The sequence below is a fragment of the Lynx rufus genome, unplaced genomic scaffold, assembly GCF_022079265.1.
Source record: "Lynx rufus isolate CCGP_SWC_20201006 ecotype Redwood Valley unplaced genomic scaffold, mLynRuf1.p SCAF_2, whole genome shotgun sequence".
Taxonomy (NCBI): Eukaryota; Metazoa; Chordata; class Mammalia; order Carnivora; family Felidae; genus Lynx; species Lynx rufus.
In genome coordinates, this window is record NW_025814834.1 from 29410762 (window position 1) to 29437396 (window position 26635).

Below are 26635 nucleotides of genomic sequence, written 5' to 3' on the forward strand. Positions count from 1 at the left end.
CCTGGACTGACTCCTTTCTGAAAAACCCATCATAAAGATACATTTGAAACTCCAATTATAATCAAGGATATTAGAGTCAGACTCCCTTTTCATCTGAGTGTGATTGCCGATAAGTGTGAGGGCTCTCCTTCAGAGATGCCCACTTTAGGCGGGAGCCCAAACCAGACCCCAAGACCTCCCCAAGACCTATGGTAATTAGGAATTTCAGAGGTTCTAACACTGAGAAATCTTGTTGCGTTTGCCACCAACAATTTGATTCCTACAAATTCCACCCATATGCCAACCGTGCTGATGAAAGAAGAAGATTGTACTTCATTCTGCCAGTTTTAATTGTACACATACTCCGTAACCGGGACTATTTTAGGCCCGGGCCTGGGAATATGGCAACAAGCAAACCAGAAGAAAAAAATTTGCCAGAATAAAGAGACAGACATTATTAAGTAATAGAATAAGTAAGGTATACGTAAAATAACAAGTAAAATATGTCGTATGTCATATAATGTGAGTGTCTGGAGGTTTGAAGGCTGGAGACTAAGTCCAAAATCTAAGGCTTTATCAAGCTCCATAGCAATGAGACAAGCAGAAAGCTAAGAAGACAAATAAGTAGGAAAGGAGATGTGAGGTGCTGGAGGTTGGGTTTTGCAATTTCAAGTAGGGCAGTCCAGGAGCCACTAAGGAGAAGTTAAGGTGGCAGAGTAGTAAAGGGACCCTGGGTTTGTCTCATCCCTCGATCACAGCTAGATCAACATCAAACCATTTTGAACACATAGGAAATAGATCGGATGATAAACAGAACAATCCGCATAATTGGAGGGAGAGAACACGGGCAGGTAGTGGTGTGGGGAGGCGACCTAGGGGAGAAAGAGGGAAAGAGAGCAGTGTGTCGGGTTTGCACAGGAAAGCACTCCACCCCCAAGCCCCGGAAAGCGGCTAGAGAGAAAGTGAAAACAGGCACAGAGGACTGTGCAAGAAACCTGTTCGCCCAAACCACTGACGGGAGTGGGGAGGAAGGAGACGGATTCAGTACCGCCAGTTTTTTATAAACGGCAGAGTACAGAGTTTGAAACTTCAGAGGTCAGCTGTAGTGTGTTCTGAGGATCCCCTGGGTCGCACAGGTAGCAGTGGTTCCCCGTGCATTTGGTAGAGGTGCTACAGCCTCTCCGTGGGCAAAAGATCCCACGGGTGCCATCGAGCCACCAAGGTCACCAGTATAGGTTGTAATAATTCCATTTTCATTCATGATTTTATCTATTTGGGTCATCTCCCTTTTCTTTTTGAGAAGCCTGGCTAGTGGTTTATCAATTTTGTTTTTTTTGTTTTTTTTGTTTTTTTTTTTTTCAAAAAACCAACTCTTGGTTTCGTCGATCTGCTCTACAGTTTTTTTAGATTCTATATTGTTTATTTCTGCTCTGATCTTTATTATTTCTCTTCTTCTGCTGGGTTTAGGCTGTCTTTGCTGTTCCGCTTCTAGTTCCTTTAGGTGTGCTGTTAGATTCTGTACTTGGGATTTTTCTTGTTTCTTGAGATAGGCCTGGATTGCAATGTATTTTCCTCTCAGGACTGCCTTCGCTGCATCCCAAAGCGTTTGGATTGTTGTATTTTCATTTTCATTTGTTTCCATATATTTTTTAATTTCTTCTCTAATTGCCTGGTTGACCCACTCATTCTTTAATAGGGTGTTCTTTGACCTCCATGCTTTTGGAGGTTTTCCAGACTTTTTCCTATGGTTGATTTCAAGCTTCATAGCATTGTGGTCTGAAAGTATGCATGGTATGATCTCAGTTCTTGTATACTTATGAAGGGCTGTTTTGTGACCCAGTATATGATCTATCTTGGAGAATGTTCCATGTGCACTCGAGAAGAAAGTATATTCTGTTGCTTTGGGATGCAGAGTTCTAAATATATCTGTCAAGTCCATCTGATCCAATGTATCATTCAGGGCCCTTGTTTCTTAACTGACCGTGTGTCTAGATGATCTATCTATTTCTGTAAGTGGCGCGTTAAAGTCCCCTGCAATTACCACATTCTTATCAATAAGGTTGCTTGTGTTTGTGAGTAATTGTTTTATATATTTGGGGCTCCCGTATTCGGCACATAGACATTTATAATTGTTAGCTCTTCCTGATGGATAGACCCTGTAATTATTATATAATGCCCTTCTTCATCTCTTGTTACAGCCTTTAATTTAAAGTCTAGTTTGTCTGATATAAGTATGGCTACTCCAGCTTTCTTTTGACTTCCAGTAGCATGATAAATAGTTCTCCATCCCCTCTCAATCTGAAGGTGTCCTCAGGTCTAAAATGAGTCTCTTGTAGACAGCAAATAGATGGGTCTTGTTTTTTTATCCATTCTGATACCCTATGTCTTTTGGTTGGCACATTTAATCCATTTACGTTCAATGTTATTATAGAAAGATATGGGTTTAGAGTCATTGTGATGTCTGTATGTTTTATGCTTGTAGTGATGTCTCTGGTACTTTGTCTCACAGGGTCCCCCTTAGGATCTCTTGTAGGGCTGGTTTAGTGGTGACGAATTCCTTCAGTTTTTGTTTGTTTGGGAAGACCTTTATCTCTCCTTCTATTCTAAATGACAGACTTGCTGGATAGAGGATTCTCGGCTGCATATTTTTTCTGTTCATCACATTGAAGATCTCCTGTCATTCCTTTCTGGCCTGCCAATTTTCAGTAGAGAGATCGGTCACGAGTCTTATAGGTCTCCCTTTATATGTTAGAGCATTTTTATCCCTAGCTGCTTTCAGAATTTTCTCTTTATCCTTGTATTTTGCCAGTTTCACTATGATATGTTGTGCAGAAGATCAATTCAAGTTACATCTGAAGGGAGTTCTCTGTGCCTCTTGGCTTTCAATGCCTGTTTCCTTCCCCAGATCAGGGAAGTTCTCAGCTATTTTCAAGTACACCTTCAGCACCTTTCCCTCTCTCTTCCTCTTCTGGAATACCAATTATGTGTAGATTATTTCTCTTTAGTGCATCACTTAGTTCTCTAATTTTCCCCTCATACTCCTGGATTTTTTTATCTCTCTTTTTCTCAGCTTCCTCTTTTTCCATAACTTTATCTTCTAGTTCACCTATTCTCGCCTCTGCCTCTTCAATCCAAACTGTGATTGTTTCCATTTTATTTTGCAGCTCGTTTATAGCATTTTTTAGCTCCTCCTGACTGTTCCTTAGTCCCATGATCTCTGTAGCAATAGATTCTCTGCTGTCCTTTATACTGTTTTCAAGCCCAGCAATTAATTTTGTGACTATTATTCTAAATTCACTTTCTGTTATATTGTTTAAATCCTTTTTGATCAGGTCATTAGCTGTTATTATTTCCTGGAGATTCTTTTGAAGGGAATTCTTCCGTTTCGTCATTTTGGATAGTCCCTGGAGTGGTGCGGGACTGGGGGCACTTCCCCTGTGCTGTCTTGAATAACTCACGTTGGTGGGCGGGGCCGCAGTCAGACCTGATGTCTGCCTCCAGCCTACCGCTGGGGCCACCATCAGACTGGTGTGTACCTTCTCTTCCCCTCTCCTAGGGGCGGGATTCACTGTGGGGTGGTGTGGCCCGTCTGGGCTACTTGCACACTGCCAGGCTGTGGTGCTGGGGATCTGGCATATTAGCTGGGGTGGATGGACAAGGTGCACGGGGGGCAGGAGGGGCAGGCTCAGCTCGCTTATCCTTCAGAGATCTGCTTCGGGAGGGGCCCTGTGGTACCGGGAGGGAGTCAGGCCTGCCGCCGGAGGTGTGGGTCCGCAGAAGCACAGCACTGGGTGTTTGCATGGTGCAAGCAAGTTCCCTGGCAGGAACTGGTTCCCTTTGGGATTTTGGCTGGGGAATGGGTGAGGGAGATGGCACTGGCGAGCGCCTTTGTTCCCTGCCAAGCTGCGCTCTGTCATCAAGGGCTCAGCAACTCTCCCTCCCATTGTCCTCCAGGCTTCCCACTCTCCGAGCAGAGCTGTTAACTTATAACCTTCCAGATGTTAAGTCCCACTTGCTGTCAGAACACACTCCGCCTGGCCCCTCTGCTTTTGTAAGCCAGACTCGTGGGTTCTGCTTGGCCAGCGGGCCGCCCCTCCACTCCGGCTCCCTCCTGCCAGTCCGTGGAGCGCGCATGGCCTCTCCGCCCTTCTTACCTTCTTCCGTGGGCCTCTCGTCTGCGCTTGGCTCCGGAGACTCCGTTCTGCTAGTCTTCTGGTGGTTTTCTGGGTTATTTAGGCAGGTGTAGGTGGAATCTAAGTGATCAGCAGGACGCGGTGAGCCCAGCGTCCTCCTACACCTCCATCTTCCCTCCGATCTAGCCAAGGTCACCAGTATAGGAACAAAGATGCCGGCTGAGGGCAGCAAACCTTAGCCCCGGCTGGGTGTTGTGATTTACCATAAATTCTGATCTGTTGCCACCGCGAAGTAACATGACTATTTCTTGGGACAAGCGGCACCAGCCACAATGCGAGGAGACCCTCCCCCAGAAGATCACTGCAGGTCTGACCAGCTGGAGTCTCTAAATGGTGGGATTTTGAAACACAGCCAGGTCTGAGATAAAAATTTTGGAGAGAGGCACCGCCTGGTAGGCAAACAGCTTGGACATAGACAGGGGGCAGATGGGGAGCTGGCGGAAGTGGGGACACAGGAGGGGTGACTGATCGCACGCCTGTGAGAGTGTGAACTTCCTGCTCTGGAGACTAGAGAGAATGGTGAAGGCGTTTTTGCTATTAGCCCACCAACAGTGATTGACCCCAGTGCGCTATACAGCGCCACCAAGTGGATAATGGAGCCATTACACCAAGCCCTGCCCGGCTGTGACCTCCAGACACCTCTCAGCTAAGCAAGTGGGCTTGAGAACTGAGAACCGTAGAGGCAGGCCCCTCCCTTAGAAGACCAGCCTAGATCCCTTCCACGAGTTCAGTCTACTGACCATAGACTCCTGCAAAGTTTCAGCTCTAGGGGAAACTGGATCTAGCTTCATTTGGGTGTTTTGTTTGTTTTTTGTTGTTGCTGCTGCTTCTGTTTTGTTTTGTTTTTTTCTATTGTTTTTCTTTTCTTTTATTTCTTGGATACAGAAAGAGCAAAATTGTTTTATTTTTTATTTTTTAAGTTTTAAATTTTTTTCTCTCTTCTTTTCTCTTTTTTCTATCAAGCTTCTCTTAACAAGCAGACCAAAACACACCTAGGAGTTAGCTTCCCTTATTTTATGTTTTCAGGTTTTCGTTTTTTATTTTATTCGATTATTATTATTATTATTATTATGTTTCTTCCCCAAAATGACAAGATGGAGGAATTTACCTCTAAAGAAAGAAAAGGAAGAAATGACAGCCAAGGATTTAATCAATGCAGACATAAGTAAGATGCCGAACTAGAGTTTAAAACAACAGTTATAAGGATACTACCTGTGATTGAAAAAAGCATAGAAATCACCAGAGAATCCCTTTCTGCAGAGATAAAAGAACTAAAATCTAGTCAGGCCAAAATTAAAAATTCTATAACTGAGATGCAAACCCACACAGAGGCCATAAAAATGAGGATGGATGAGGCAGAGGAGTGAATTTGTGGTGTAGAAGTAAAATTATGGGAAATAATGAAGCTGAAAAGAAGGGGAAAACACAGGTCAGTGGTCATGAAGGTAGCCTTAAGGAACTCAGCAATTTATTAAAATGTACTAACATTCAAATCACAGGTGTCCCAGAAGATGAAGCGAGAAAAAAGGGGCAGAAGATTTATGTGAGCAAGTTATAACTGAAAACTTCCCTAATCTGGGGAAAGCCACAGACATCAAAATCCAAGAAGCACAGAGAACTCCCATTAAACTCAAAAAAAGCCAGCCATCATCAAGATATATCATAGTCAAATTCACAAAATACACAGACAAGGAAAGAAAGCAGCACAGGGGGGAAAAAAGTCCCTAACCTACAAGGGAAGACAGATCAGGTCAGTTCACAGCAGATCTGTCCACAGAAACTCGGCAGACCAGAAAAGAGTGGCAAGATATATCAAACATGCTGAATCAGAAAAAATGTGCAGCCAAGAATTCTTTATCCAGCAAGGCTGTCATTCAAAATAGAAGGAGAAATAGAGAGTTCCCCAGACAAATAAAAATGAAAGGCGTTTGTGACCACTAAACCAGTCTTACAAGAAATTTTAAGGGGCACTCTTTGAGTGGAGAAAAAAAAAAAAAGACCAAAAGCAACAAAGACTAGAAAGGACCAGAGATCATCACCAGAAACACCAACACTACAGATAACACAAAGACACTAAATTCATGTTTCAATAATCACCGTGAATGTAAATGGACTAAAGGCTCCAGTAAAAAGACATAGGATATCAGAATGGATTAAAAAATAAGATTCATCTATATGCTGCCTATGAGAGACTCATTTCAGTAAAGACACCTGCAGACTGAAAGTAAGGGGATGGAGAACCATCTATCACGCTAATGGACATCAAAAGAAAGCCAAAGTAGCAATGCTTATATCAGACAAACTAGATTTTAAAACAAACCCTGTAACAAGAGATGAAGAAGGGCATTATATCATAATTTAGAGGTCCACCAAGAAGATCTAACAATTGTAAATATTTATGCCCCTAACTTAATGAACCCAAATATCTAAATCAATTAATCACAAACATAAAGAAACTCATTGATAGGGGACTTAAAAGTTCCTCTTACAATAATGGATACATCATCTAAGCAGAAAATCAACAAGGAAACAATAGCTTTGAATGACACACTGGACCGGATGGACTTAACAGAGAGAAATTCAGAACATTTCATCAAGTAAGGCAGTCAGGGATGGCCTCACTGAAAATGCAATGTTGAGCAATGACTGTGAGAGGGTGAGGAGAGGAAGGAGGGTTCCAGGCAGAAGGACCAAAAGGGCAGACTGGTGTGTTGAGAGTAGCCAAGAGCTCTGTGTGGTTGGCAGTGAGTGAGCCAGAGGGGAAGCAGAGGGAGGCCAAAGAGGAAAGGGAGCTCTTGGCCAACTGCTGGGCCTTGTCTGCCTCTGAAGGACTTTGGCTTATTCTAAACAAGGAAGGAGACCCTTGGAGGATTTTGAGCAGAGGAGTGACATGATCTGGTTTGTGTTTTAAAAGAATTGCCCTGACTGCCTGGTTCTTTCTTAAACCCATAAACAACTGCATTTAGGAAGAGGAACCAAAACAGACCCACAATTCATGAATTGCCTGCCTCGTTGTTCCCTCCCTGTCCTGGTCCCTCCCTGCCCTGCTAGGTGTTTAGCCATGACATGTATACTGTCCTTCTAAATGGAGTGATTCCAGACAAACAGATAATGAATAAGGTCAAATTTCAAATGCAACTAGCTAGTGAAGGTGTGCTGTCAAAAGCAATCCATAACATGCATGATGAGTTTTCTAAAACACCTCTAATGCCAATGAAATTCTTAATGGAATTGTGTGTATATATAAGAGACGTAAAAGGCAGTGGTATATGGTGACCATATAGTCAAACAGTATAAAACAGCATTGATCAAGGTTAAGTAATAGTCAAGGCACAGGCTCCTCCAGTATCTTTTCCCACAGAGAGGACTCACGGTACATCTTGCTAGGGCTCTGGTGAGTGTGCTGGCCTCTTGCCCTTCCTACTCACGCAAACCTGTCCTCTTTGCAGAGTCCTTAAAAAACAGTTAAACCGATACAAAGACAAGTTGCAAGCCATATATGCCGCCCAGAAAGAAAAAAGTTGCCGATTTGAAACAAAGATTCACCAGCTCACGGCCAACCAGGATAGTCTGTGGACCCAGCTACAGCAGATGGGGCAGCATCTACAGGTAGGCAGTGTGGGAGACACTGGCCATCTGGACCGTCCAGAAATCTGGCCTCAAATCCTCTGGCCAGTGGAGGGACTTCTGCCTGAAGCTTCTCACCTCACTCTGATCGGCCTCTTCTCTTCCCTGCCTCCTCTCTCCATTCCCTCACTCCTCCCACTCTTATCCTCCAGACTGTGTCCTTCCCCTTCCTGAAGGCAATGCCATTGGGAGAATTGGTGGCTGGTGTGGTTATCAGTGCCATTTAGAAACTATAGATCTAGAGCAAAGTGGTCCTTTACAGCACTGATTAGCCTTTTGGTCGCTGCATCCTTTTTACATTCTTAAAAAAAATTTGAGGATCCCAAGGAGCTTTTGTGGGTTATATCTATTGTTCTTTACCATGATCAAAAATAAAAGCGAGAGGTGGCTTAAAAGTTTATTACTGAATTAGGGGCGCCTGGGTGGCGCAGTCGGTTAAGCGTCCGACTTCAGCCAGGTCACGATCTCGCGGTCCGTGAGTTCGAGCCCCGCGTCGGGCTCTGGGCTGATGGCTCAGAGCCTGGAGCCTGTTTCCGATTCTGTGTCTCCCTCGCTCTCTGCCCCTCCCCCGTTCATGCTCTGTCTCTCTCTGTCCCAAAAATAAATAAACGTTGAAAAAAAATAAATAAAAAATAAAAAAAAGTAAACCCATTACATAGGGAACAATTTTATTTTTTTTTTAATTTTTTTTTCAACGTTTATTTATTTTTGGGACAGAGAGAGACAGAGCATGAACGGGGGAGGGGCAGAGAGCGAGGGAGACACAGAATCGGAAACAGGCTCCAGGCTCTGAGCCATCAGCCCAGAGCCCGACGCGGGGCTCGAACTCACGGACCGCGAGATCGTGACCTGGCTGAAGTCGGACGCTTAACCGACTGCGCCACCCAGGTGCCCCTAGGGAACAATTTTAAATAGTAACTATATATTTAAAAAAAAACTTTAGAATAGTGGCATTGTTTCACATTTTTAAACAAATTTCTTTAATATCTGGCTTAATAAAAGACATGACATGGGGCCCCTGGGTGGGTCAGTCCGTTAAGCGTCTGACATCAGCTCAGGGCATGATCTCATGGTTCACGGGTTCGAGCCCTGTGTCGGGCTCTGTGCTGATAGTGCAGAGCCGGGAGCCTGCTTCAGATTCTATTCTGTGTCTCCCTCTGTCTCTCTCTCTGCCCCTCACCGTCTCACACTCTGTTTCTCTCGTTCTCTCTCTCTCTCTCTCACTCTCTCTCTCTCTCTGTCAAAAGTAAACATTAAAAAATGTAAATAAACATTAAATTTTTTTAATTAAATAAATAAGTAAGTAAATAAATAAATAGAAGACATGACTTCACTGCTTCATTCAAGATGTTTTATTGAAGTATATGAAGAAATCTGGTCTTATAGAGATTTGCAGTTGAAAAAGAGAAAAATGTTTGAATAAAGCCTTTTCAAATCATTAGAGATCTTTTTCGTTGGAAGTGCACCGAAACACAAGTGATTGTTTCTTAAAGGAGAGTTGCAACCTTGAATCTGAAGCCATCGCTCTCTCACACTCTTGTTTCATTAAAATACAATGTTGTGTTGTGCTCTTCGAATGAAGCTTCTACCCATGCATGATATTGGAGCACGATACACTGGTAATTTGGAAGTTCGCTGAGCTAAGCCAAATTTCTTACCTCCCATTATACAATACCCGCACTTCCTCCTCCACCCCCACCCCCCCCCCCCCCCCCCCCCCCGCCAAATCACATTCATTAATACCACCATTAAGCTCATCAGGAAAGTCTTTCCGGGTTGGAAAGGTATCATGCACATGGTGGTGATCCGAGTTTTCTAAAATCTGGTTTCTGCTACAAGCCTCACCTGTTGAAATTGACAATACATACTGTGAATTGCTTCCTTACTGTGACAATCTCACTTCACCTGTTTTTGGAAAACGTTTGCCAGACTTCCAAGTCTGCCTAACAGTCTGCAAGTCCATCCTTTCACCCAGAAGGCAACGTTTGTGTTTCAGTAACATTCGAAGTATTTTGCACACTTCCCATTTCATCCTACACAATACATGTCATACATGTATTCTACAAAATACATGTCATCATGTACATTTTTCATCCTACAAAATACATGTCATAACTAAGAAAACTGAAAATGTGTGTTATACCACCAAGGATATTTTTATTTTATTTTTATTTATTTATTTATTTATTTTAGCTGCGAGAGCATAATTGTGAAGAATACTACTGACTAGTAGCACTCTTTGATGCTGCCTTGATTTGTACCAAGGCACCAACGGTGTTAACCTTACTTACTTTAGCCTTACTTTTGACTCTGTACCCTCGGGGCAAATGTCAACACAGTGAACAGGCAAATAATATCTAAGTATCATCGGGCAAATAATTTTGACCTCACAGACCTCTAAGAAGGTCTTAGGGATTTCTGAGAATCTGTGGACCACACTTTGGGAATTGTGCTTTATAGGGTGCACACCCCCTAGATTCTATACTCATGGCTTATTATAAGCCCCCCCAACATACCTAGCTAGATGGATCATTATGAACGTGTTTTATTGTAATACATTTTAGCTACAATTCAAGGTATCCTGATGTTCTCAGAAATTCCTTATGATAGGGGCGCCTGGGTGGCGCAGTCGGTTAAGCGTCCGACTTCAGCCAGGTCACGATCTCGCGGTCCGTGAGTTCGAGCCCCGCGTCGGGCTCTGGGCTGATGGCTCAGAGCCTGGAGCCTGTTTCCGATTCTGTGTCTCCCTCTCTCTCTGCCCCTCCCCCGCTCATGCTCTGTCTCTCTCTGTCCCCAAAAAAATAAATAAACGTTGAAAAAAAAATTAAAAAAAAAGAAATTCCTTATGATAGTTTTAGAACCTGAACATTTAGGACCTAGAATTTTCCCAAGTTCTTGTGATATTTTAGAATCTGAACTGCTGTCCTTTTTGTAGCCGGTTTTAGAGGGACATTGAATTAACAGCATAAAATAAAATCAATAATAAATGATTTAGAAAAGAGAAAAAAAAATCTTGCATTACAATTTCCGATTAGGAGATTAAACGTAATGTATTTATGAAAAGGGTACGATAAAGGTTGATTTCTTCATGAAGTTTTCTTTACCCAGGCAATGTTGCAGCCACTCTACCCTTCATCTTCTTCCTGTCAAAATATGATTTCCAAGGGTGACCACGGAAAGGATGGAAGGTTTTGGAGGGGAGGAGATTCTTCCCAGGTCACAAATGCCACTGAAGCCTGTTCAGAATGGGAACCTCTCGCTTACCCAACCATGATTGACAAAAGTCACCAAAGTCAAGCAAATGCAGAGCGTGCTGTACCAAATTCAGAATCCCCAGAGGCCCTTTTGCCGCTGAAGTCAACACAAAACAGCAGGGCACAAAGCCAAGCACCAAAGACCTCAAAGGAAATCTTTAGCTCCTTACCCGGTTCTCAGGAAGGATCGCTGCAGGACACCCCCCATATGGCTCCTGAAATGAGCAGTCATGCTCTGGCAACTGCAGACAGAAAAGAGATGCCTAACATCCAGGAGGGAAAGGATGAGCTAGAGGAAAAGGAACTGCAAGAACTGTTGTCAAAACTTACAGATGCCTTCACTCTAGAAGTGCCACCAGGTAAGATTTTCACAATCATTGGAGAAAGTTAACGGCCAAGGATTCAGGCTGCCTTTTTTTAAAAAAAATTTTTTGTAATGTTTATTTATTTTTGAGACAGAGGGAGACAGAGCACGAGTGGGGGAGGGGCAGAGAGAGAGGGAGACACAGAATCCGAAGCAGGCTCCAGGCTCTGAGCTGTCAGCACAGAACCCGACGTGGGGCTTGAGCCCATGACCTGAGCCGAAGTAGGACACTTAACCGACTGAGCCACCCAGGCACCCTCAGGCTGCCTTTTATTTTATAACATTATCCCAACAGCTACAATTCATCTAGTGAGTAAGAGTCAGAGTTGTGAATCGTTTGGACATCAGTAGCATCTCTGAACTTGAGGTCTAGAGTTGCCCAATTTACAAGGTTTTTGTGAGCACTAAAGGTGATAGACCGTAAGAGATTTTACTATAGCGTCTGGCACAATCCTAGCATTCCATAATAGTAAATAGCTACAAACACTTTAGAAATAAGCAGCTTTCATAGCTAAACTGGAGAAACAAAAGCAAAAAATAAAAACGATACGAAGATGTCAAAGACCAAAGACTCTCCTAGAAGAGAAGCCAAGTTTTTACGTGAAATTTAAATTAGAAAGCATTTCCATTATAAAGTATTAAATTATAGAAGAGAAGTAAATAACAAAAAATAGATAATTTTGTTATTGCTCTTATTATTATCAATAGTACTGCCACAAATATAATTGGGCAGCCTGACGTTACCATTTAAAAATGGGGGTAATAATAAAGCATAAGAGACTCTTAAAAACTGAGAACTGAGGGTTGATGGGGGGTGGGAGGGAGGGGAGGGTGGGTGATGGGTATTGAGGAGGGCGCCTGTTGGGATGAGCACTGGGTGTTGTATGGAAACCAATTTGACAATAAACTACATATATTGGAAAAAAATAAAATAAATAAAAAATGGGGGTAATAATGATGTTCTTCCAGAAGACAATTGATTAAGTTTCTACATGTAATTAGTACCATCATTATCATCATCATCTTCTTCATAAGCTATGACTCCTTGCTAAATTCTGAAGGCTCTTTTTAAAAAATCTTGAGGGGCGCCTGGGTGGCGCAGCCGGTTAAGCGTCCGACTTCAGCCAGGTCACGATCTCGCGGTCCGTGAGTTCGAGCCCCGCGTCAGGCTCTGGGCTGATGGCTCAGAGCCTGGAGCCTGTTTCCGATTCTGTGTCTCCCTCTCTCTCTGCCCCTCCCCCGTTCATGCTCTGTCTCTCTCTGTCCCAAAAATAAATAAACGTTGAAAAAAAAATAAAAATAAATAAAACATAAAAAATAAAAAATCTTGAAAAAAAATAATAAAAAATAAAAATCTTTTTGAAAATTCAGTTAAAATTTACCTTAAAATTTTAATTTTAAAATTTAAAAGGCTCTTTACTATAGTTATTTCTTCTGTTTTGGCCTGGTGCCATCTTATTTATAGTGTTTTGTTGCCTTAATATTATCCCTATATCTATATCCATGTCCTTTTTGAAAGCCTAAGATCTTTTGTGCTTGAGCGACAATCTAGAGATGTGTGAGGAGGGCTTCTCAAAATATTTCCGAATTGGCGTGTGAGTTTTTTAGAGCTGCCATAACAAAGCACCTACCACAGAGTGGGTAGCTCAAACATCACAAATTAATTTTCTCACAGGCCTGAAGGCTGAAGTCTGAGATCAAGGTATCCCTCTGTGGGCATCCCTATCCAAATTTGCTCTTTTTATAAAGACACTACTCCTATTGGATTAGGATCTGCCCGTATAACTTCATTTTAATTTAATTAACTCTTTAAAGAAGCTGTTTCCCAATATATTCACACTCTGAGGTCCTGGGGTTAGGACACCCACATATGAATTTGGGAAGAGACACAATCCAACCCATAACAGTCGGTGAGCTGGAAAATCAGTACATCATAATGTCGGTCGTATACTGAAGTTGGTAGAAACAAGTCAATAAAGTAATTATTTGGTGATTCTGAAAATCTCCACTGTGAGAAGAGTTGGAGTTATAATCCTTGCATTAGAGAACACACGATTACCAAGATGCCCAAAGTATGCTCAGACTGCCTGAGATAAAGACAGGATGAGAACTCCTTGTGCTTGATTCTGAGGCCGGCACAAGATTCCACCCACTGTGTTTCCACTTTAACTTCATTGGGGTCATGACGAGTACTCAAAGCAAAGTCAACATCCACTTGAAGGTTTCAGGAAAATTTCATGTAAAAATTTGGCTTTTATTCTAGAAAAATCTTCCAGTCTTTGATATCTTCATCTCATTTTTATTTTTTGTTGTTTCTCCAACTGAACTTATTAGGGCTGTAGATTCCTCATAGCCCTTGCAAACGTAGCAGGCTGTGTTGCACGTTCCGGATCACTAATAAGCTAGGTCTAGTACACACATTGGGAAGACATTATCCCAACACTTGTGCAGTTTGATACCTAAAACTAAAAGATGCATGCATATTTTAATTTCCTTTATCAAAGTCTATATATAAAAATCATACATATATACGTATACACACATGATTATATCATTAAAAGGAAAATCATGAAAGGGTAAAGCTTATTTCTACATTTCGATGATGCAATAATGTGTAGAGGTGCAGTTAGCATTGTCCAATCTTGTAGAATATACCAAAAAAAAAAAGTATATCTCAAAAAGTTAATTTAAGGAGAATCATTGGGATGTTTCTACCGGAGGTATACAAAAGTGCTTAGGATGTTGGCAAGAGAGCACGCATTTTCCCTTTTTGTTATTATGGTAGTGCATACTTCAGGATGATCCCACAAATGCTAATTGACAAGATTTAAATGTACAGTCTTATTTCTTTTCGAGCAGCCCTGTTTCCTTAATGCTTTCAAGCAGAGGATCTATGTTAATCTTCATGGCTATTTGCATTTCCTAAACCTCGTCACTCCTCACTCAAATATTTCTAAGTAAGTTTATATCTTTATTCAATCTGGTCTTGAATATGATCTTGTTGGCAAATTCTTCTTAGCCATTGGTGATATGGGTTATAAAAGTACACTCCGTCATTTATGCATAATCTCTGCATGCTTGCCAAAATTACACCAAACGGGCATAACAGGGCCAGAAGTGTGATAACCACACTGATGAAGGTGTGGAAAGGCCAACAAACTAAATTAGGGTGTTAGCTACCTTTGTTTTATTTCTCTGTCACGGGTGCATCGAATAACAAACAGCAGGAAGTTCTTGATCATCTTACTGTCCCAGTTGTTTTTTTTTTTAATTTGAGAATTCTCTGGAAAATTAGGAAGTCCCATTGTTTGTAACAGGCTAAGGTTTACTCAGTGTCAACGTATTTACCCAGTGTTGTGATCATCCTAGTGATGTAGGCAGGCTGGGTCCGAGGACGCAGAGTGGGTCCTGAGGACCTGCCAAGAGAGTCCGTGGCTTCACGCAGGATGGAAATCAAATGCAAGCCAGCAGGAGGTGAAAGCAGAATTTATTGAAGATATAAAGAGCGAGGTACAGATGGAGAGTCTGAGAGACTTGGAAAGGAAGAGAGGGAGTCTCATCTTTGCTTCAGGTCTGGGGGTTTTATTGGCAATTGTAGTCAGTGCACGTGTCCTCTCGGGCACACAGGAACCGGTCAGAACAAGGACAGAGTGCAGGTGTCCATCGTAAGGCACTTATTCCCTGAAGCTGGGGAGTCTTGGCATCAAGATAGATAATCTAGCACCAGTGGTCTGGAAAAGGCACATGATGGCTCTGCCCTGTCATTCCTTAGATATCATCTATTATGCTGGAAGACCCCAAATACATCATTATCTCTTTGTCCCTTACAAGGAGGACACACATTAAGGCATGTGTAGGGTGGGGGGTGCAGGTCCTAGCAAGAATAGAAGCGGGAAAAGAAGTGAAGGGGGAAAAGAAAAACACAGCTTTTTCTTTCACAGGGTCTCTTCCGTTTCCCTGCCTCACTGTCGCTGACTACTCTTTTAGATTGGAGCTGCGCTAAGGAGTCAACACAGTTTGGAAATTAAGATAAACTTTAAATTGCTTAAAAGATAAGACTAACGCAGTAAGCCTAATGGTCAATTAGGCAGTTGTGCACATTAGCTGAATAGAGTCATTCATTATCACGATAGGATAACAGAATTTCAAGAGACTATGAGAGTTTAATAGAAAGCATGTAGAAGAGGTTCCCCAAGCCTCCTTAAATTCCAAATGCTGGGTTGAAAATCAGTAGCAAACGATTTGCTCAAGCTTGCAGCAAAGGAATTTACCTTACAGTGCAGGAACAGGAAATTTTTCTCTGTATGGTTGTATGCCTTTCCTTTCTCAACTTAAGTTATATTGTTCTTGCTTTTGCTTTTTTTTTTCATAGGGCACCGCTCAAACTATTCATCAGTAGCTAAACAGCAGAGGTTCTCACAGCATGGTCCCTAGACCAACGGCATCAGACTCACCTATGACCATGTTAGCAATGCAAATTCTTGGGCCCCATCCCTGATATACTCTATTAGGGAGCTCCAGAGAAACAGAACCAACAGGGTGTAATATAGAAAGAGACTTATTTTTAAGAAATTGGCTCATGTGATTATGGAGGCTGGCAAGTCCCAAGATCGACTGTCAGCAAATTGGAGACCTAGAAGAACCAGCGGGTGTGGTTCTAGTGCAAAAGCTGGCAGGCTGGAGACTTAGGAAACGGTGATCTTTCAACTGGAATCCGAAGGCAGAAGAAAACTCATGTTCCAGCTGCGAGGCAGTCAGGCCGAAGGACTTCTCCTACTTAGCCTTTTTGCTTAATTCAGGCCTTCAATTGATTGAATGAGGTCCATCCACATTAGGGAAGGCAATCTGCTGCGGTTAGTCTGCAGATTCAAATGTCAATGTCATCCAGAAACACTCCTACAGCACACCCAGAACAATGTTTGACCAAATATCTGAGCACCAGTAGCCAATCAAGTTGAGGCATAAAATTAACCATCACATGTACCAAATCAGAACTCTTAGGGGAAGACCTAGAAACCTGTTTTTACACTGTCCAGGTGATTCTGATATACACCAGAGTTTGAAAACCTCTGCTCTACAGTGGGATTTCTGGCTCCTCAGATTATCGCTCAGAGTCATGGGAATGTCCTTTAAGAACCCACGACCAAGTTGTATTAGTAATCGATCGTGGCAAATAACAGCCATCTTATTTTCCAGGTAGCCTAGAGAAAGGGCATTGTCAACAGGGACGGGGGAGCGATGGTTTCTATTTCTTCTCCATGCTAGAACTTTGGCACGATCAGCTTAGGAACCTGTAAGTGCTTTCTCTGAAGGACTCTCCTATTTGTTGATTTCAGGCCCACAATCTTCGGTAAACATGGACCTGTATTGTGGAGCTGAGCGGCTGTGCAGGGCCTTCTCTGCCCTTGTCGATCAAATCACTTCGTCCAACTTGAAGTGATAAGGAGGAGTCCAGGCCCAAGGACCCCTTGGATGATGATGAAACATATTTTCAAAATCTATACTAAAAGAATTAAGCCTTTTACCTCTCCATAATCTGGTGTGAAATGTGAAGAAAATAAGTTTTATTTTTTTCATCTCCCTACTCACGTATCTCAGTCCTGCAGTTCAGACTAAAGCCCCGGGAGTGAGGGCAAAGGAAAAAAAAGGCCAAGTCAAATCTAGGTGTATTGGGTTTCCGATAGAGGGACATTATTCATTCGAATACCTTATTAGTGATATTCCAGTGTGTGATCTACATGAATTAATGCAACTGTCTTCTTCAAGTAGCACTTAGTGAATTGATGACTGTATTTTCTTTTTTTTTTTTTGGCCTGTATTAATATCTTTCTTTTTTTACATTTTTTTTTCAACGTTTTTATTTTTGGGACAGAGAGAGACAGAGCATGAATGGGGGAGGGGCAGAGAGAGAGGGAGACACAGAATCGAAAACAGGCTCCAGGCTCCGAGCCATCAGCCCAGAGCCTGATGCGGGGCTCGAACTCACAGACCGCAAGATTGTGACCTGGCTGAAGTCGGACGCTTAACCGACTGCGCCACCCAGGCGCCCCAATATCTTTCTTTTTTAAATTTATTTTTTATTTTTAAATTTACATCAAAGTTAGTTATCATATAGTGCAAGAATGATTTCAGGAGTAGATTCCAGTGATTCATTCCCTATGTATAACACCCAGTGCTCATCCCAACAAGTGTCTTCCTTAGTGCCCATTACCCATTGAGCTCATCCCCCCACCCAAAATGCCTCCACCAACCCTCCGTTTGTTCTCTGTATTTAAGAGTCTCTTGTCCCCCTCCCTGTTTTTATATTATTTTTCCTCCCTTCCCTTGTGTTCATCTGTTTCATATCTTAAATTCTACATGAGTGAAGTCATATACTTGTCTTTCTCTGACTAATATCGCTTAGCATAATACCCTCTAGTTCCATCCATATTGTTGCAAATGGCAACATTTCATTCTTTTTGATTGCCAATTATTACTCCATTGTGTGTGTATATATATACACACACACCACGCCTTCTTTATCCATTCACCTGTCAATGGACATGTGGGCTCTTTCCATACTTTGGCTATTGTTGATAGTGCTGCTATAAACATGGGGGTGCATGTGTCCCTTCGAAACAGCACACCTGTATCCCATGGATAAATGCCTAGTAGTGCAATTGCTGGGTCATGGGGTAGTTCTAGTTTTAACTTCTTGAGGAACCTCCATACTGTCTTCCAGAGTGGCTGCACCAGTTTGCATTCCCACCAGCAATGCAAATGAGATCCTCTTTCTCTGCATCCTCACCAGCATCTGTTGTTGCCTGAGTTGTTAATGTTAGCTATTCTGACACGTGCGAGGTGGTATCTCATTGTGGTTTTGATTTGTATTTCCCTGATAATTGAAAGAAATGAGCATTTTTTTCATGTGAGATGATGCTCCTGATGGAGACCAGGCTTGTCAAAGAACTAAATACACACACACACACACACACACACACACAATCAAGTATATGCAAAACTGATGAAATCTGGATAAACTTGTGGATTGTACCAATGTTGATTTCCTGGTTGCATTATTGTACTATAATTATGCAAGGTGTTACCGTTGGGGGAACTGGATGAAGAGTATACAGGATGTCTCTGTATTATTTTTTATAACTGTATATGAACCAATGATGATCTCAAAATAATTTTGTTTTTAAAACGTGAACATTTCTCACTAAAATCCCGCACCCAATGCGTTTGGCTAATGTACCTATCCGCCACTATAGATGCTTAATTTAATAATGTCCAAAGTAATAGCTAACATTTTTTTTTTTTTACTATTAGAGTACTTAGTTTCTAAGCACCTTGTAAGTACCAACTCATTTACTCCTCACAACAAAACTAGCAAATAGATATCTCATTTTATGAGGAAATTATGGCACAAAGAGGTTCAATAACCTGTCAAAAGTTGCTTGGCCAGTAGTTGATGAAGTTGGGATTTGAACCCAGCTTCTGGGCCTCTACTCTACCCTGTATTTTCTCTCAATAAATATTGCTACGAGTCCAGTCTTATGGATATTGTCTTGATGTGCAACCCATGTTGCACTTAGAGAGTCATGGATTTTTATTTATATGATCGGTAATTTCTAGTACTGTCCCAGAAGAAAATGATGGCCATTTACATAGGATTAAGAGTGGGTTATCCCTGTTCAACCTCATGCTAATATTTGCTCTTTAGCCTACCATAATTTTTTTTTTAATTTTTTTTCAACGTTTATTTATTTTTGGGACAGAGAGAGACAGAGCATGAACGGGGGAGGGGCAGAGAGAGAGGGAGGCACAGAATCGGAAACAGGCTCCAGGCTCTGAGCCATCAGCCCAGAGCCTGACGCGGGGCTCGAACTCCCGGACCGCGAGATCGTGACCTGGCTGAAGTCGGACGCCCAACCGACTGCGCCACCCAGGCGCCCCATAGCCTATCATAATTTTTTTATTTTGCTTTTTTTCGCTCTTCTTCTCACTTTCTCCCAACTTATTCCTTACAAGTTTAATAAGCATCCCCTAGAACACAGATCAGCAAACTACAGCCCACAGGCCAAACCCTGCCGACTGCCTGTTTTGTCCGAGCTATGAGCTAAGAGTAGTTATTACATTTTCAAAAGTGGTTGAAAGAGTCAAAAGAAGAAGAATATGCCGTGACACTTAGAAGTGATATGGATTCAGATTTCATTGTCCACAGGCAAAGTTTTATTAGAACATCACCACGCTCATTCATTCACATAGTGTCTATGGTTACTTTTATTCTACAAAAGTGGAGTTGATGATTCATTGCAACAGACACTAGATGACCTACCGGCATATGATAGTTACTATCTGATCCTTTACAGAAAAAATTGTCAGCCCCAGTTGTAGAGCACCAAGGTGACGGGGGAGCCACGGGCAGGCTTTTCTGTAAGCAAGAGGGGCATTTCTTCAATGCTTTGTAAGAGATAATAAGATAATACTAAGATAATAAGATAATAATAAGAATGATTTGTAAGAGATGGCTTTTAAGAATGTGATAAAAGGTATTAGAGAGAGGGGCATGAAAGCAATACTGTAAGCCTATGTAGGGGCGCTTGGGTAGCTCAGTCGGTTAAGCGGCCGACTTTGGCTCAGGTCGTGATCTTGCAGTTTGTGAGTTCGGGCTTTGTGCTGACAGCCAGAGCCCGGAGGCTGCTTCAAGTTCTGTGTCTCCCTCTCTCTGCCCATTCCCCCCCTTATGCTCTGTCTCTCTCTTAAAATAAATAAATATTTTTTTTAAATTTTTTAAAAGAAAGGATAAAGTGGCAGTTTTTAAATGTGCTCATTCTCTTAAAGAAAAGCTGAAGGTTAACAAGGAAAAGCCAGTTCCTTCCTCGGACTCACTTCCCCTGTTGTTAGGACTTGTTTAATTCTCAGTTGTGGCTGTCTTCTGATAACCCTTTGGATAAGATTTTTAGTTTAAGGAGGACCTAAACCTTCAGTGAAAACATTTCCTGAAGCTTCCTTTAGATCTGGAAAAAGCAAGCCAATTGTTAACATATCTGAAATTCAAACTGGTTGTCAAGCATTGGTTATATAGTACAATTGGAGAGATGAAGTAGTTAGATATAAAAAAATCACATTGTGTCTGGATCTCAAATAAATTTGCTCATTGAACTTCTCTGTAATGAACCTCATTTGGGTCTGGTCACTTTTCAGGGAAAAAATTTTTATGGATTCCTTTATTATAATACTGTTCACTTTACTTTTAGTTTGCTTTGCAGTGCAAAGTGTAACTAACCACCAATAGGGTTTTATTATTTAATCAAATAGAAAATAGGCTAATTGAAAGATACTTATACTTACTGTTCTTTTCTTAGAGTTTAGATTGTCAGTAATGGTAATATAAAATACTGAAATATGGGGCGACTGCGTGGCTCAGTTGGTTGAGCATCAGACTTCGGCCCAGGTCATCATCTCACCATTCCGAGTTTGAGCCCCAAGTGGGGTTCTGTGCTGACAGTCTAGAGCCTGGAGCCTGCTTCGGATTCCGTGTTTCCCTCTCTCTCTGCCCCTCCTCTGCTTGCACTCTGTCTCTGTCTCTCTCTCTCAAAAATAAATATTTAAAAAATTAAAATATTGAAATAAAAAGACTCCTTGGGGCACCTGGCTGGCTCAGTCAATTAAGTGTCCAACTCTTTATTTCAGCTCAGGTCTTGATCTGAGGGTTGTGAGTTTAAGCCCTTCATTGGGCTCCATGCTGGTTGTGAAACCTACTTAAAAAAAAAAAGACTCTGGGGCTCCTGGGTGGCTCAGTTGGTTGAGCGACTGACTCTTGACTTTGACTTGGGTCATGATCTCACAGCGGGTTTGAGCCCCACATCCGGCTCTGCAATGATAGTGTGGAGTCTGGTTGGGATTCTGTCTCCCCCTCTCTCTCTGCCCCTTCCCTGCTTGCTCTGTCTCTCTCTTAAAATAAATAAAAATGAACTTAAAAAAAAAAAGACTCCAATAACGTCACTTGGGATCCAGAGTTTTTATTAATTTTGTTTCCATTAGAAGAATGCTTTATTTGCCGTTGCATATGGTTTTTCTTGTTCTTTGTTTTATTCATTATTCAAAAATATTCTTTCAAACAAGATTTAGGTATTATAGACAGTCAGTAACTGGTAATAAATATAGCCCATTATGCCTGTACGTAAGCAGTGGCTACTGGCTTAGAAGTCATGCAGTGTATTCAAGTTAAATGTATGGCACTCCAGTTCACCAAGATCCGGCATCCCAGAACAGCTGATCAGAGTGAATACAAACAATGTGACTCGCCCAATCCCCTGGTCATCTTTGGAAGCTATTTTAACTCTTTCAGATAGTGGGATGAGCTGGCAGTAAAGCCACCCTTTGAAGGAACATGCTAGCAGGCTAAAATAATGAAAAACCTTAAGTAGGTATGCTGAGAGAACGTGGCTTAATATTTACCTCTGGACATTCCCACCATTTCAAGTAATTAAATGATCAAGAGTCAAGGAAACAATGTTTTTTTAGTTTCGAGATACGAGTTAGCTCTGAGGTTAGATTTACTTTCTCTTTATTTCCAGGCCACGGGTGACTTTCCCAATGAGCTTAGACCCACTTCCGTGCAAGTGCATGCTTATCACACCTTCAATCAACTCTTTCTTCTTTAGGAAAGGTGTTCTTAGCTGCTGAGAATATGCACCTGAAAGCAGAGAAAAGGAACTAGTCGTTAGAGCACCAAATTATTCTCAGGTTAATTAAATGTCAATAAATTGGTCTTAAAGTTTGTTATTTCTGTCACTCTATCAGAAGTCTGTATAAATTTATTGCAGGAGTGTGTATGTAAATCTGTGTTTATGTGTCCTTTGCAGTTTAGTTAAATAACCTAAGTAAAGTATAATAAAGACATGTCCTTGTTAACTAAAATGTATGTATTAAGATATGTTCTGACTAAACAAGTAAAAGTGGTCATTATATAATTTTTAATACAAAAATATACAGAAAAAACTTAAATTACCCATAATATCTTTCAGAGATAACCATAATTTTATGCATACACACTTTATACCATAATTTAGCGAACCATTACCTTATTGTGCGACGTTCCAATTATTTCCACATTTTCTACTGTTATAAATAGCATTGCAGTGAAGATTCATGTACTGCACGATTGGTTACATCTCTGAATATTTCTTTAGGGTAGAGTTCTAGATAAGTAATTTCTAAAGATGTCTCTAGGAAATTTCTTGGAGTAAGTAAAGTAAAAAAAATCAAACATTGGTGCATCTAATTATTTATATTCCCGAAGCACTGTTTTCTCTAATGCTTGGTGCTTTACAAAAACAAGCACTAACATTTACCAGCTAGTTAGACACCAACCGCAAATATCATCAAATTATAAATCTGAATTATAATGTTCTTATCATGAAGGAATGCAAAGACTCCCAATTTTTCTAGAACATACAAACTGCCAGTCTCAGGCAGGCAGGTTTTTTTTTTTTTATTTCTCTCACTGGCAAAGCATGATTTGTTGAAGGAAAGGGCCATTGGTTTTTGACACAAACAAGGATATACTTCAAAATCCCTTCATTTGCATTGAAGCCTTTACTATGAGTTAACGTCATGAGTTAACGTCAAATTGGTCATTTTCTATTTGGAAGTTATCAGCCTACTCTTTTCCTAAATCAATTAATAACTCTCTCCCTCCTTCTGCCTTGACAAAATCCATCATACTTTGGTGGTTAAGGCCGGTTACACCATTTTCACACCTTCTGGATATTACAGCACTCAGTTAATAACTCATCCTTTCTAGACAAACTAACAATGATCTTTTGAGTCTTTTCTCAAGTGAGAACACATCTAGACCTCAGAATTTTTGGAATTCTCATTTCTAGATTCCCTCTGTCCCTGTTTAGCACTGTTATAAACAACTATAGTATCTACGTCATCACCCAGCTCAACAAGCTGTCCTTGGGGTAAAGCTCTTCCAGACTCTATTGATTGTTAAATACATGCCTCTCATAAATTTCTTTTTTATAGAATCACAGAACATTAGAAAGGAGAACATAAAGAGACTTTACAGTTCATCTAATTCTTTCCACACCCCTCTTTTTCAGATGAAGAAACTGAGGGCTAAATAAGTTGACTGAGGTTGCATAGCTATTTAATATCTCTTGTTTTCATAGTTTTTGGCCCAATAGTAACAAAGAGGATATACTGGCATACAAAATAGAAGTTTTATGGTTTGGGGTTTTTTTTTTAATTTTTTTTTTTGTTTTGTTTTAGAGAAGGAGGGGGAAGAGGCAGAGGAAGAGAGACAGAGAGAGGAAGAATCTTAAGCAGGCTCCATACTCAGTGTGGAGCCCAACGCAGGCTTGATCCCACAATCTTGGGATTATGACCTGAGCCAAAATCAAGAGTCAGTTGCTCAAACAATTGAGCCACCCAGGTGCCCAGGAGTTTCATGTTTTTAGCAATGACTGATAGCAACAATTCTCAAGTGTATTTAAACTATTAAACTTGAAGATATCAAAATAAGAACCCTTTTGCATATTATGTAGACATATTAGTTCTTCCCTTCTGCTCTGGTGATTTGATTTCCCTGAGAACTAGAGAGACAAACATCTCTTTACCCTCACCCCCATCCCAACCTGGTAGCATATTAATCCCCCAAGGACAATAGAAAAAGTTAGTGGAGAATCCGTGCAGGTACATCCAGAGCCCCGCTGAGCCACTAGAGATTTCAGCAAGCCTCTTGAGATGAAATCTCGATGTTCCAGCAACTATTTAACTTTTAGACACGGTGTCTTCTTGACCCAAGACCCTCTTTGACTGTGATGATACAATCAAAATGGAAAGCTTTGTTTCCTGATCTGCAAACAGTTGTTTATGTCAAACATTAAAATAACTCCAATAAAGTGGAATGTTCCCTCCTGCTACATAGTCACTCTGACTAAAGTTTGCAGACCAGCTGAGTCAACAGCAACTCTGTAGCAAGATTAAAAAAGTGGCTTCCAAAGCTGAAGATAAATCTACTGCCTTTAAAAAGAAGAAGAATAAGAAGATAGAAATGCTATGTTGAAATATGCTCCAAAAATTACATGAAGCTTCTGACTATTCTGATAGCCACATTGCAAGCAAGCAAACTGAAAGCTGCTTTAGAGAAAGACCTTGTGTGTGTGTATACTTATTCTCGTGTTCATCTGAACACAAATATTATTACATTCATTTTTTTCTATAGATAATTTAGTAATTCAAAGTGAGTGCAAATATAAAAGATAAATATTGGTAGTGATTTGAGTATGACAACTAAATATGGTAAGAATGGAAGAAAGAGTCCTACAGTACAAATGAAGAAAATATACAGGGGTAGAGCATTTGACTGCAAGTGAAGAAAGTATGTAATTCTCTTGATGCTGATGTCTAAACAGCCTCTGTTTAAATAATTTTTAAATATTGGTAACCAACATTGAAAGACGCTTATTTTTGTATTTCTTTAGTAGCTAAGCTGATAGAAGAATATTTCCTCTAAATATGGAAATTGGTTTAAGTTACAATGACACTTGCCAAAATAATAAATTTATCTATAAATAACAGCAGAGGATTATCTGGTTTAATGGATCAGCAAATCATAAGATTTTTAGTGAGGTTAAAGCAAACTAGATATATAAAAGCTCTACAATCTCGGAAAAGTGTTGCTCTAGAAATATTACTGTTAAGTGCTGTTTTAATAGGGAAATTATAGGGATTATAACAGTTCTCACAATAAAATATACAAATGTAAATTTTATTTATGCCTCAGTTTTGCACTATTGCTTAAATGATTCTTAGCACCCAAACAGGATTTGCTGCAAGGATTGCAAGCTCATTGGTTGAAACAACTCTAAAAATGGAACAAAAACAATATGAATAGGGCCAGGGTATCTATCTCTCAGCTTACTCATAGGGGCTCACTTGCTCTAATTCTAATTCTATAAAGGATACTTCTTCTAGTGCCCCCAGAGAAGACTGTTTTTTAATAAAATATTTACACCAGTGAGAATCTCTAAATTTGTCAGAAGTTCCAAATTACTAAAAATTAATCATTCAACTTGCTGGAAGTTAATTACATATTTGAGATGTGTTCAAAAAGCAACAAGGAGTGAATCTGCAAGCTAGCCAATTTTTCTGCCCTTTACTTCACCAACTAAGTACATTACAAGGAGCCTCTCCATTTACATGAAAGCAGTCTTTTTTTCTATTTAAAAGAGGCAAGAGCTTGCGTGCTGTGAATATTCCCCAGACTTACATTCAAATCTTCCCAAATCCATAGCATGCAAAGACAGGTTATGACTGCTAATATTCAGGCTAATCGCTTTATGCCTTTACGTTGTATTTTGAGAATCATGCCTTTCCTTACTTGCCTTTTTGACTCTTCTTTGCTGCTGTTTACATGAAGTATGAAAATGACAATATGTTGATACAAACAGCTACCATGAAATGCAAAAGGCAGTGCTATCTTCCTATCACTTATGTGCTCTTGGGTTCACCCCTGAGAGGAATATATGTGGCAATGGATTCCCCGAAAGCCATTTCCCTCTTCCTCACAATTCATCACATTCATACTTCATTGACCCTTTCGAAAAACACGGGATCTAGAGTTCACCACCTTGTTTTCTCCCTGTGTGCTGTGGACGCACTGCTGAAATCTCCTCTTTCTTCCCAGCCAATTGCCTCCTTCCTAAGCCATGGTTCCTGGAGAGGACACAGTCCACATAGATGTCCCAGAAGAGTTGGGCCAGATCCCAAAACAGTGCCCCGTGCTTCAAGTTCTCAGACGACTTTAGGTAGATCATAAAATCCCAGAAACCTGAAACAGTGTTAGAAATTCGAGGCTTCCGCATTTCTAGGAGGAGCACTGAAGAAGATTCCCAGCACTGAGGATCAGCTTGATTAAGGGCCAGCAGGTCTGTCTGGCTATGGCAGAAGAAAGGAGACACACAGCACATTCCCACAATGAGCAGGGAGCAGGTAAGGGTCAAGGGGCGGTAGATCCCTCTTCTGTTCCCAGGATTGGCCATGGTGTTGAAACTGCACAGAATGGAAATATCTTATGAATCCTCACTTGATCTCCACTCAGTAATGAAAATAATTATGCCTTTAAAAACCTTGGTGTCAGCAAACAAAATGCACCATTGTCCCTAGGAAAAGTCTTATCATACCTCCCAGATCATAAGCCCCGTTCTACCTAAAATGAC

At 41.0% G+C, this 26635-nt stretch overlaps 2 protein-coding genes across 2 annotated transcripts in view; one reads left to right on the top strand and one right to left on the bottom strand.

Moving 5' to 3' along the window:
* Positions 1-16857, top strand: part of DYTN (dystrotelin) — a 54210-nt gene extending 37353 nt beyond the window's left edge. The window contains exons 10-12 of the mRNA XM_047083384.1: positions 7622-7781; positions 10908-11412; positions 16754-16857. Coding sequence (XP_046939340.1) covers positions 7622-7781; positions 10908-11412; positions 16754-16857 — 769 coding nt within the window. The remainder of the gene's footprint in view (positions 1-7621; positions 7782-10907; positions 11413-16753) is intronic.
* A 5104-nt stretch (positions 16858-21961) lies between these two features.
* On the bottom strand, positions 21962-26458 carry FAM237A (family with sequence similarity 237 member A). The gene is made up of 2 exons (XM_047084420.1): positions 26047-26458; positions 21962-22101 (listed from the first exon to the last, which is right to left on the bottom strand). The coding sequence occupies exons 1-2, from the start codon at positions 26456-26458 to the stop codon at positions 21962-21964; spliced, it is 552 nt and encodes a 183-aa protein (XP_046940376.1).
* Positions 26459-26635: the final 177 nt, after the last annotated feature.

What these genes read in the sequence shown, in the direction of transcription:
- FAM237A (XM_047084420.1), bottom strand. Translation starts at nt 26,458, where the DNA reads ATGGCCAATCCTGGGAACAGAAGAGGGATCTACCGCCCCTTGACCCTT. An exon ending in GCACACAGGGAGAAAACAAG is followed by an intron (nt 22,102 to 26,046) that starts GTGGTGAACTCT and finishes CTCTGCTTTCAG; the next exon opens with GTGCATATTCTCAGCAGCTA.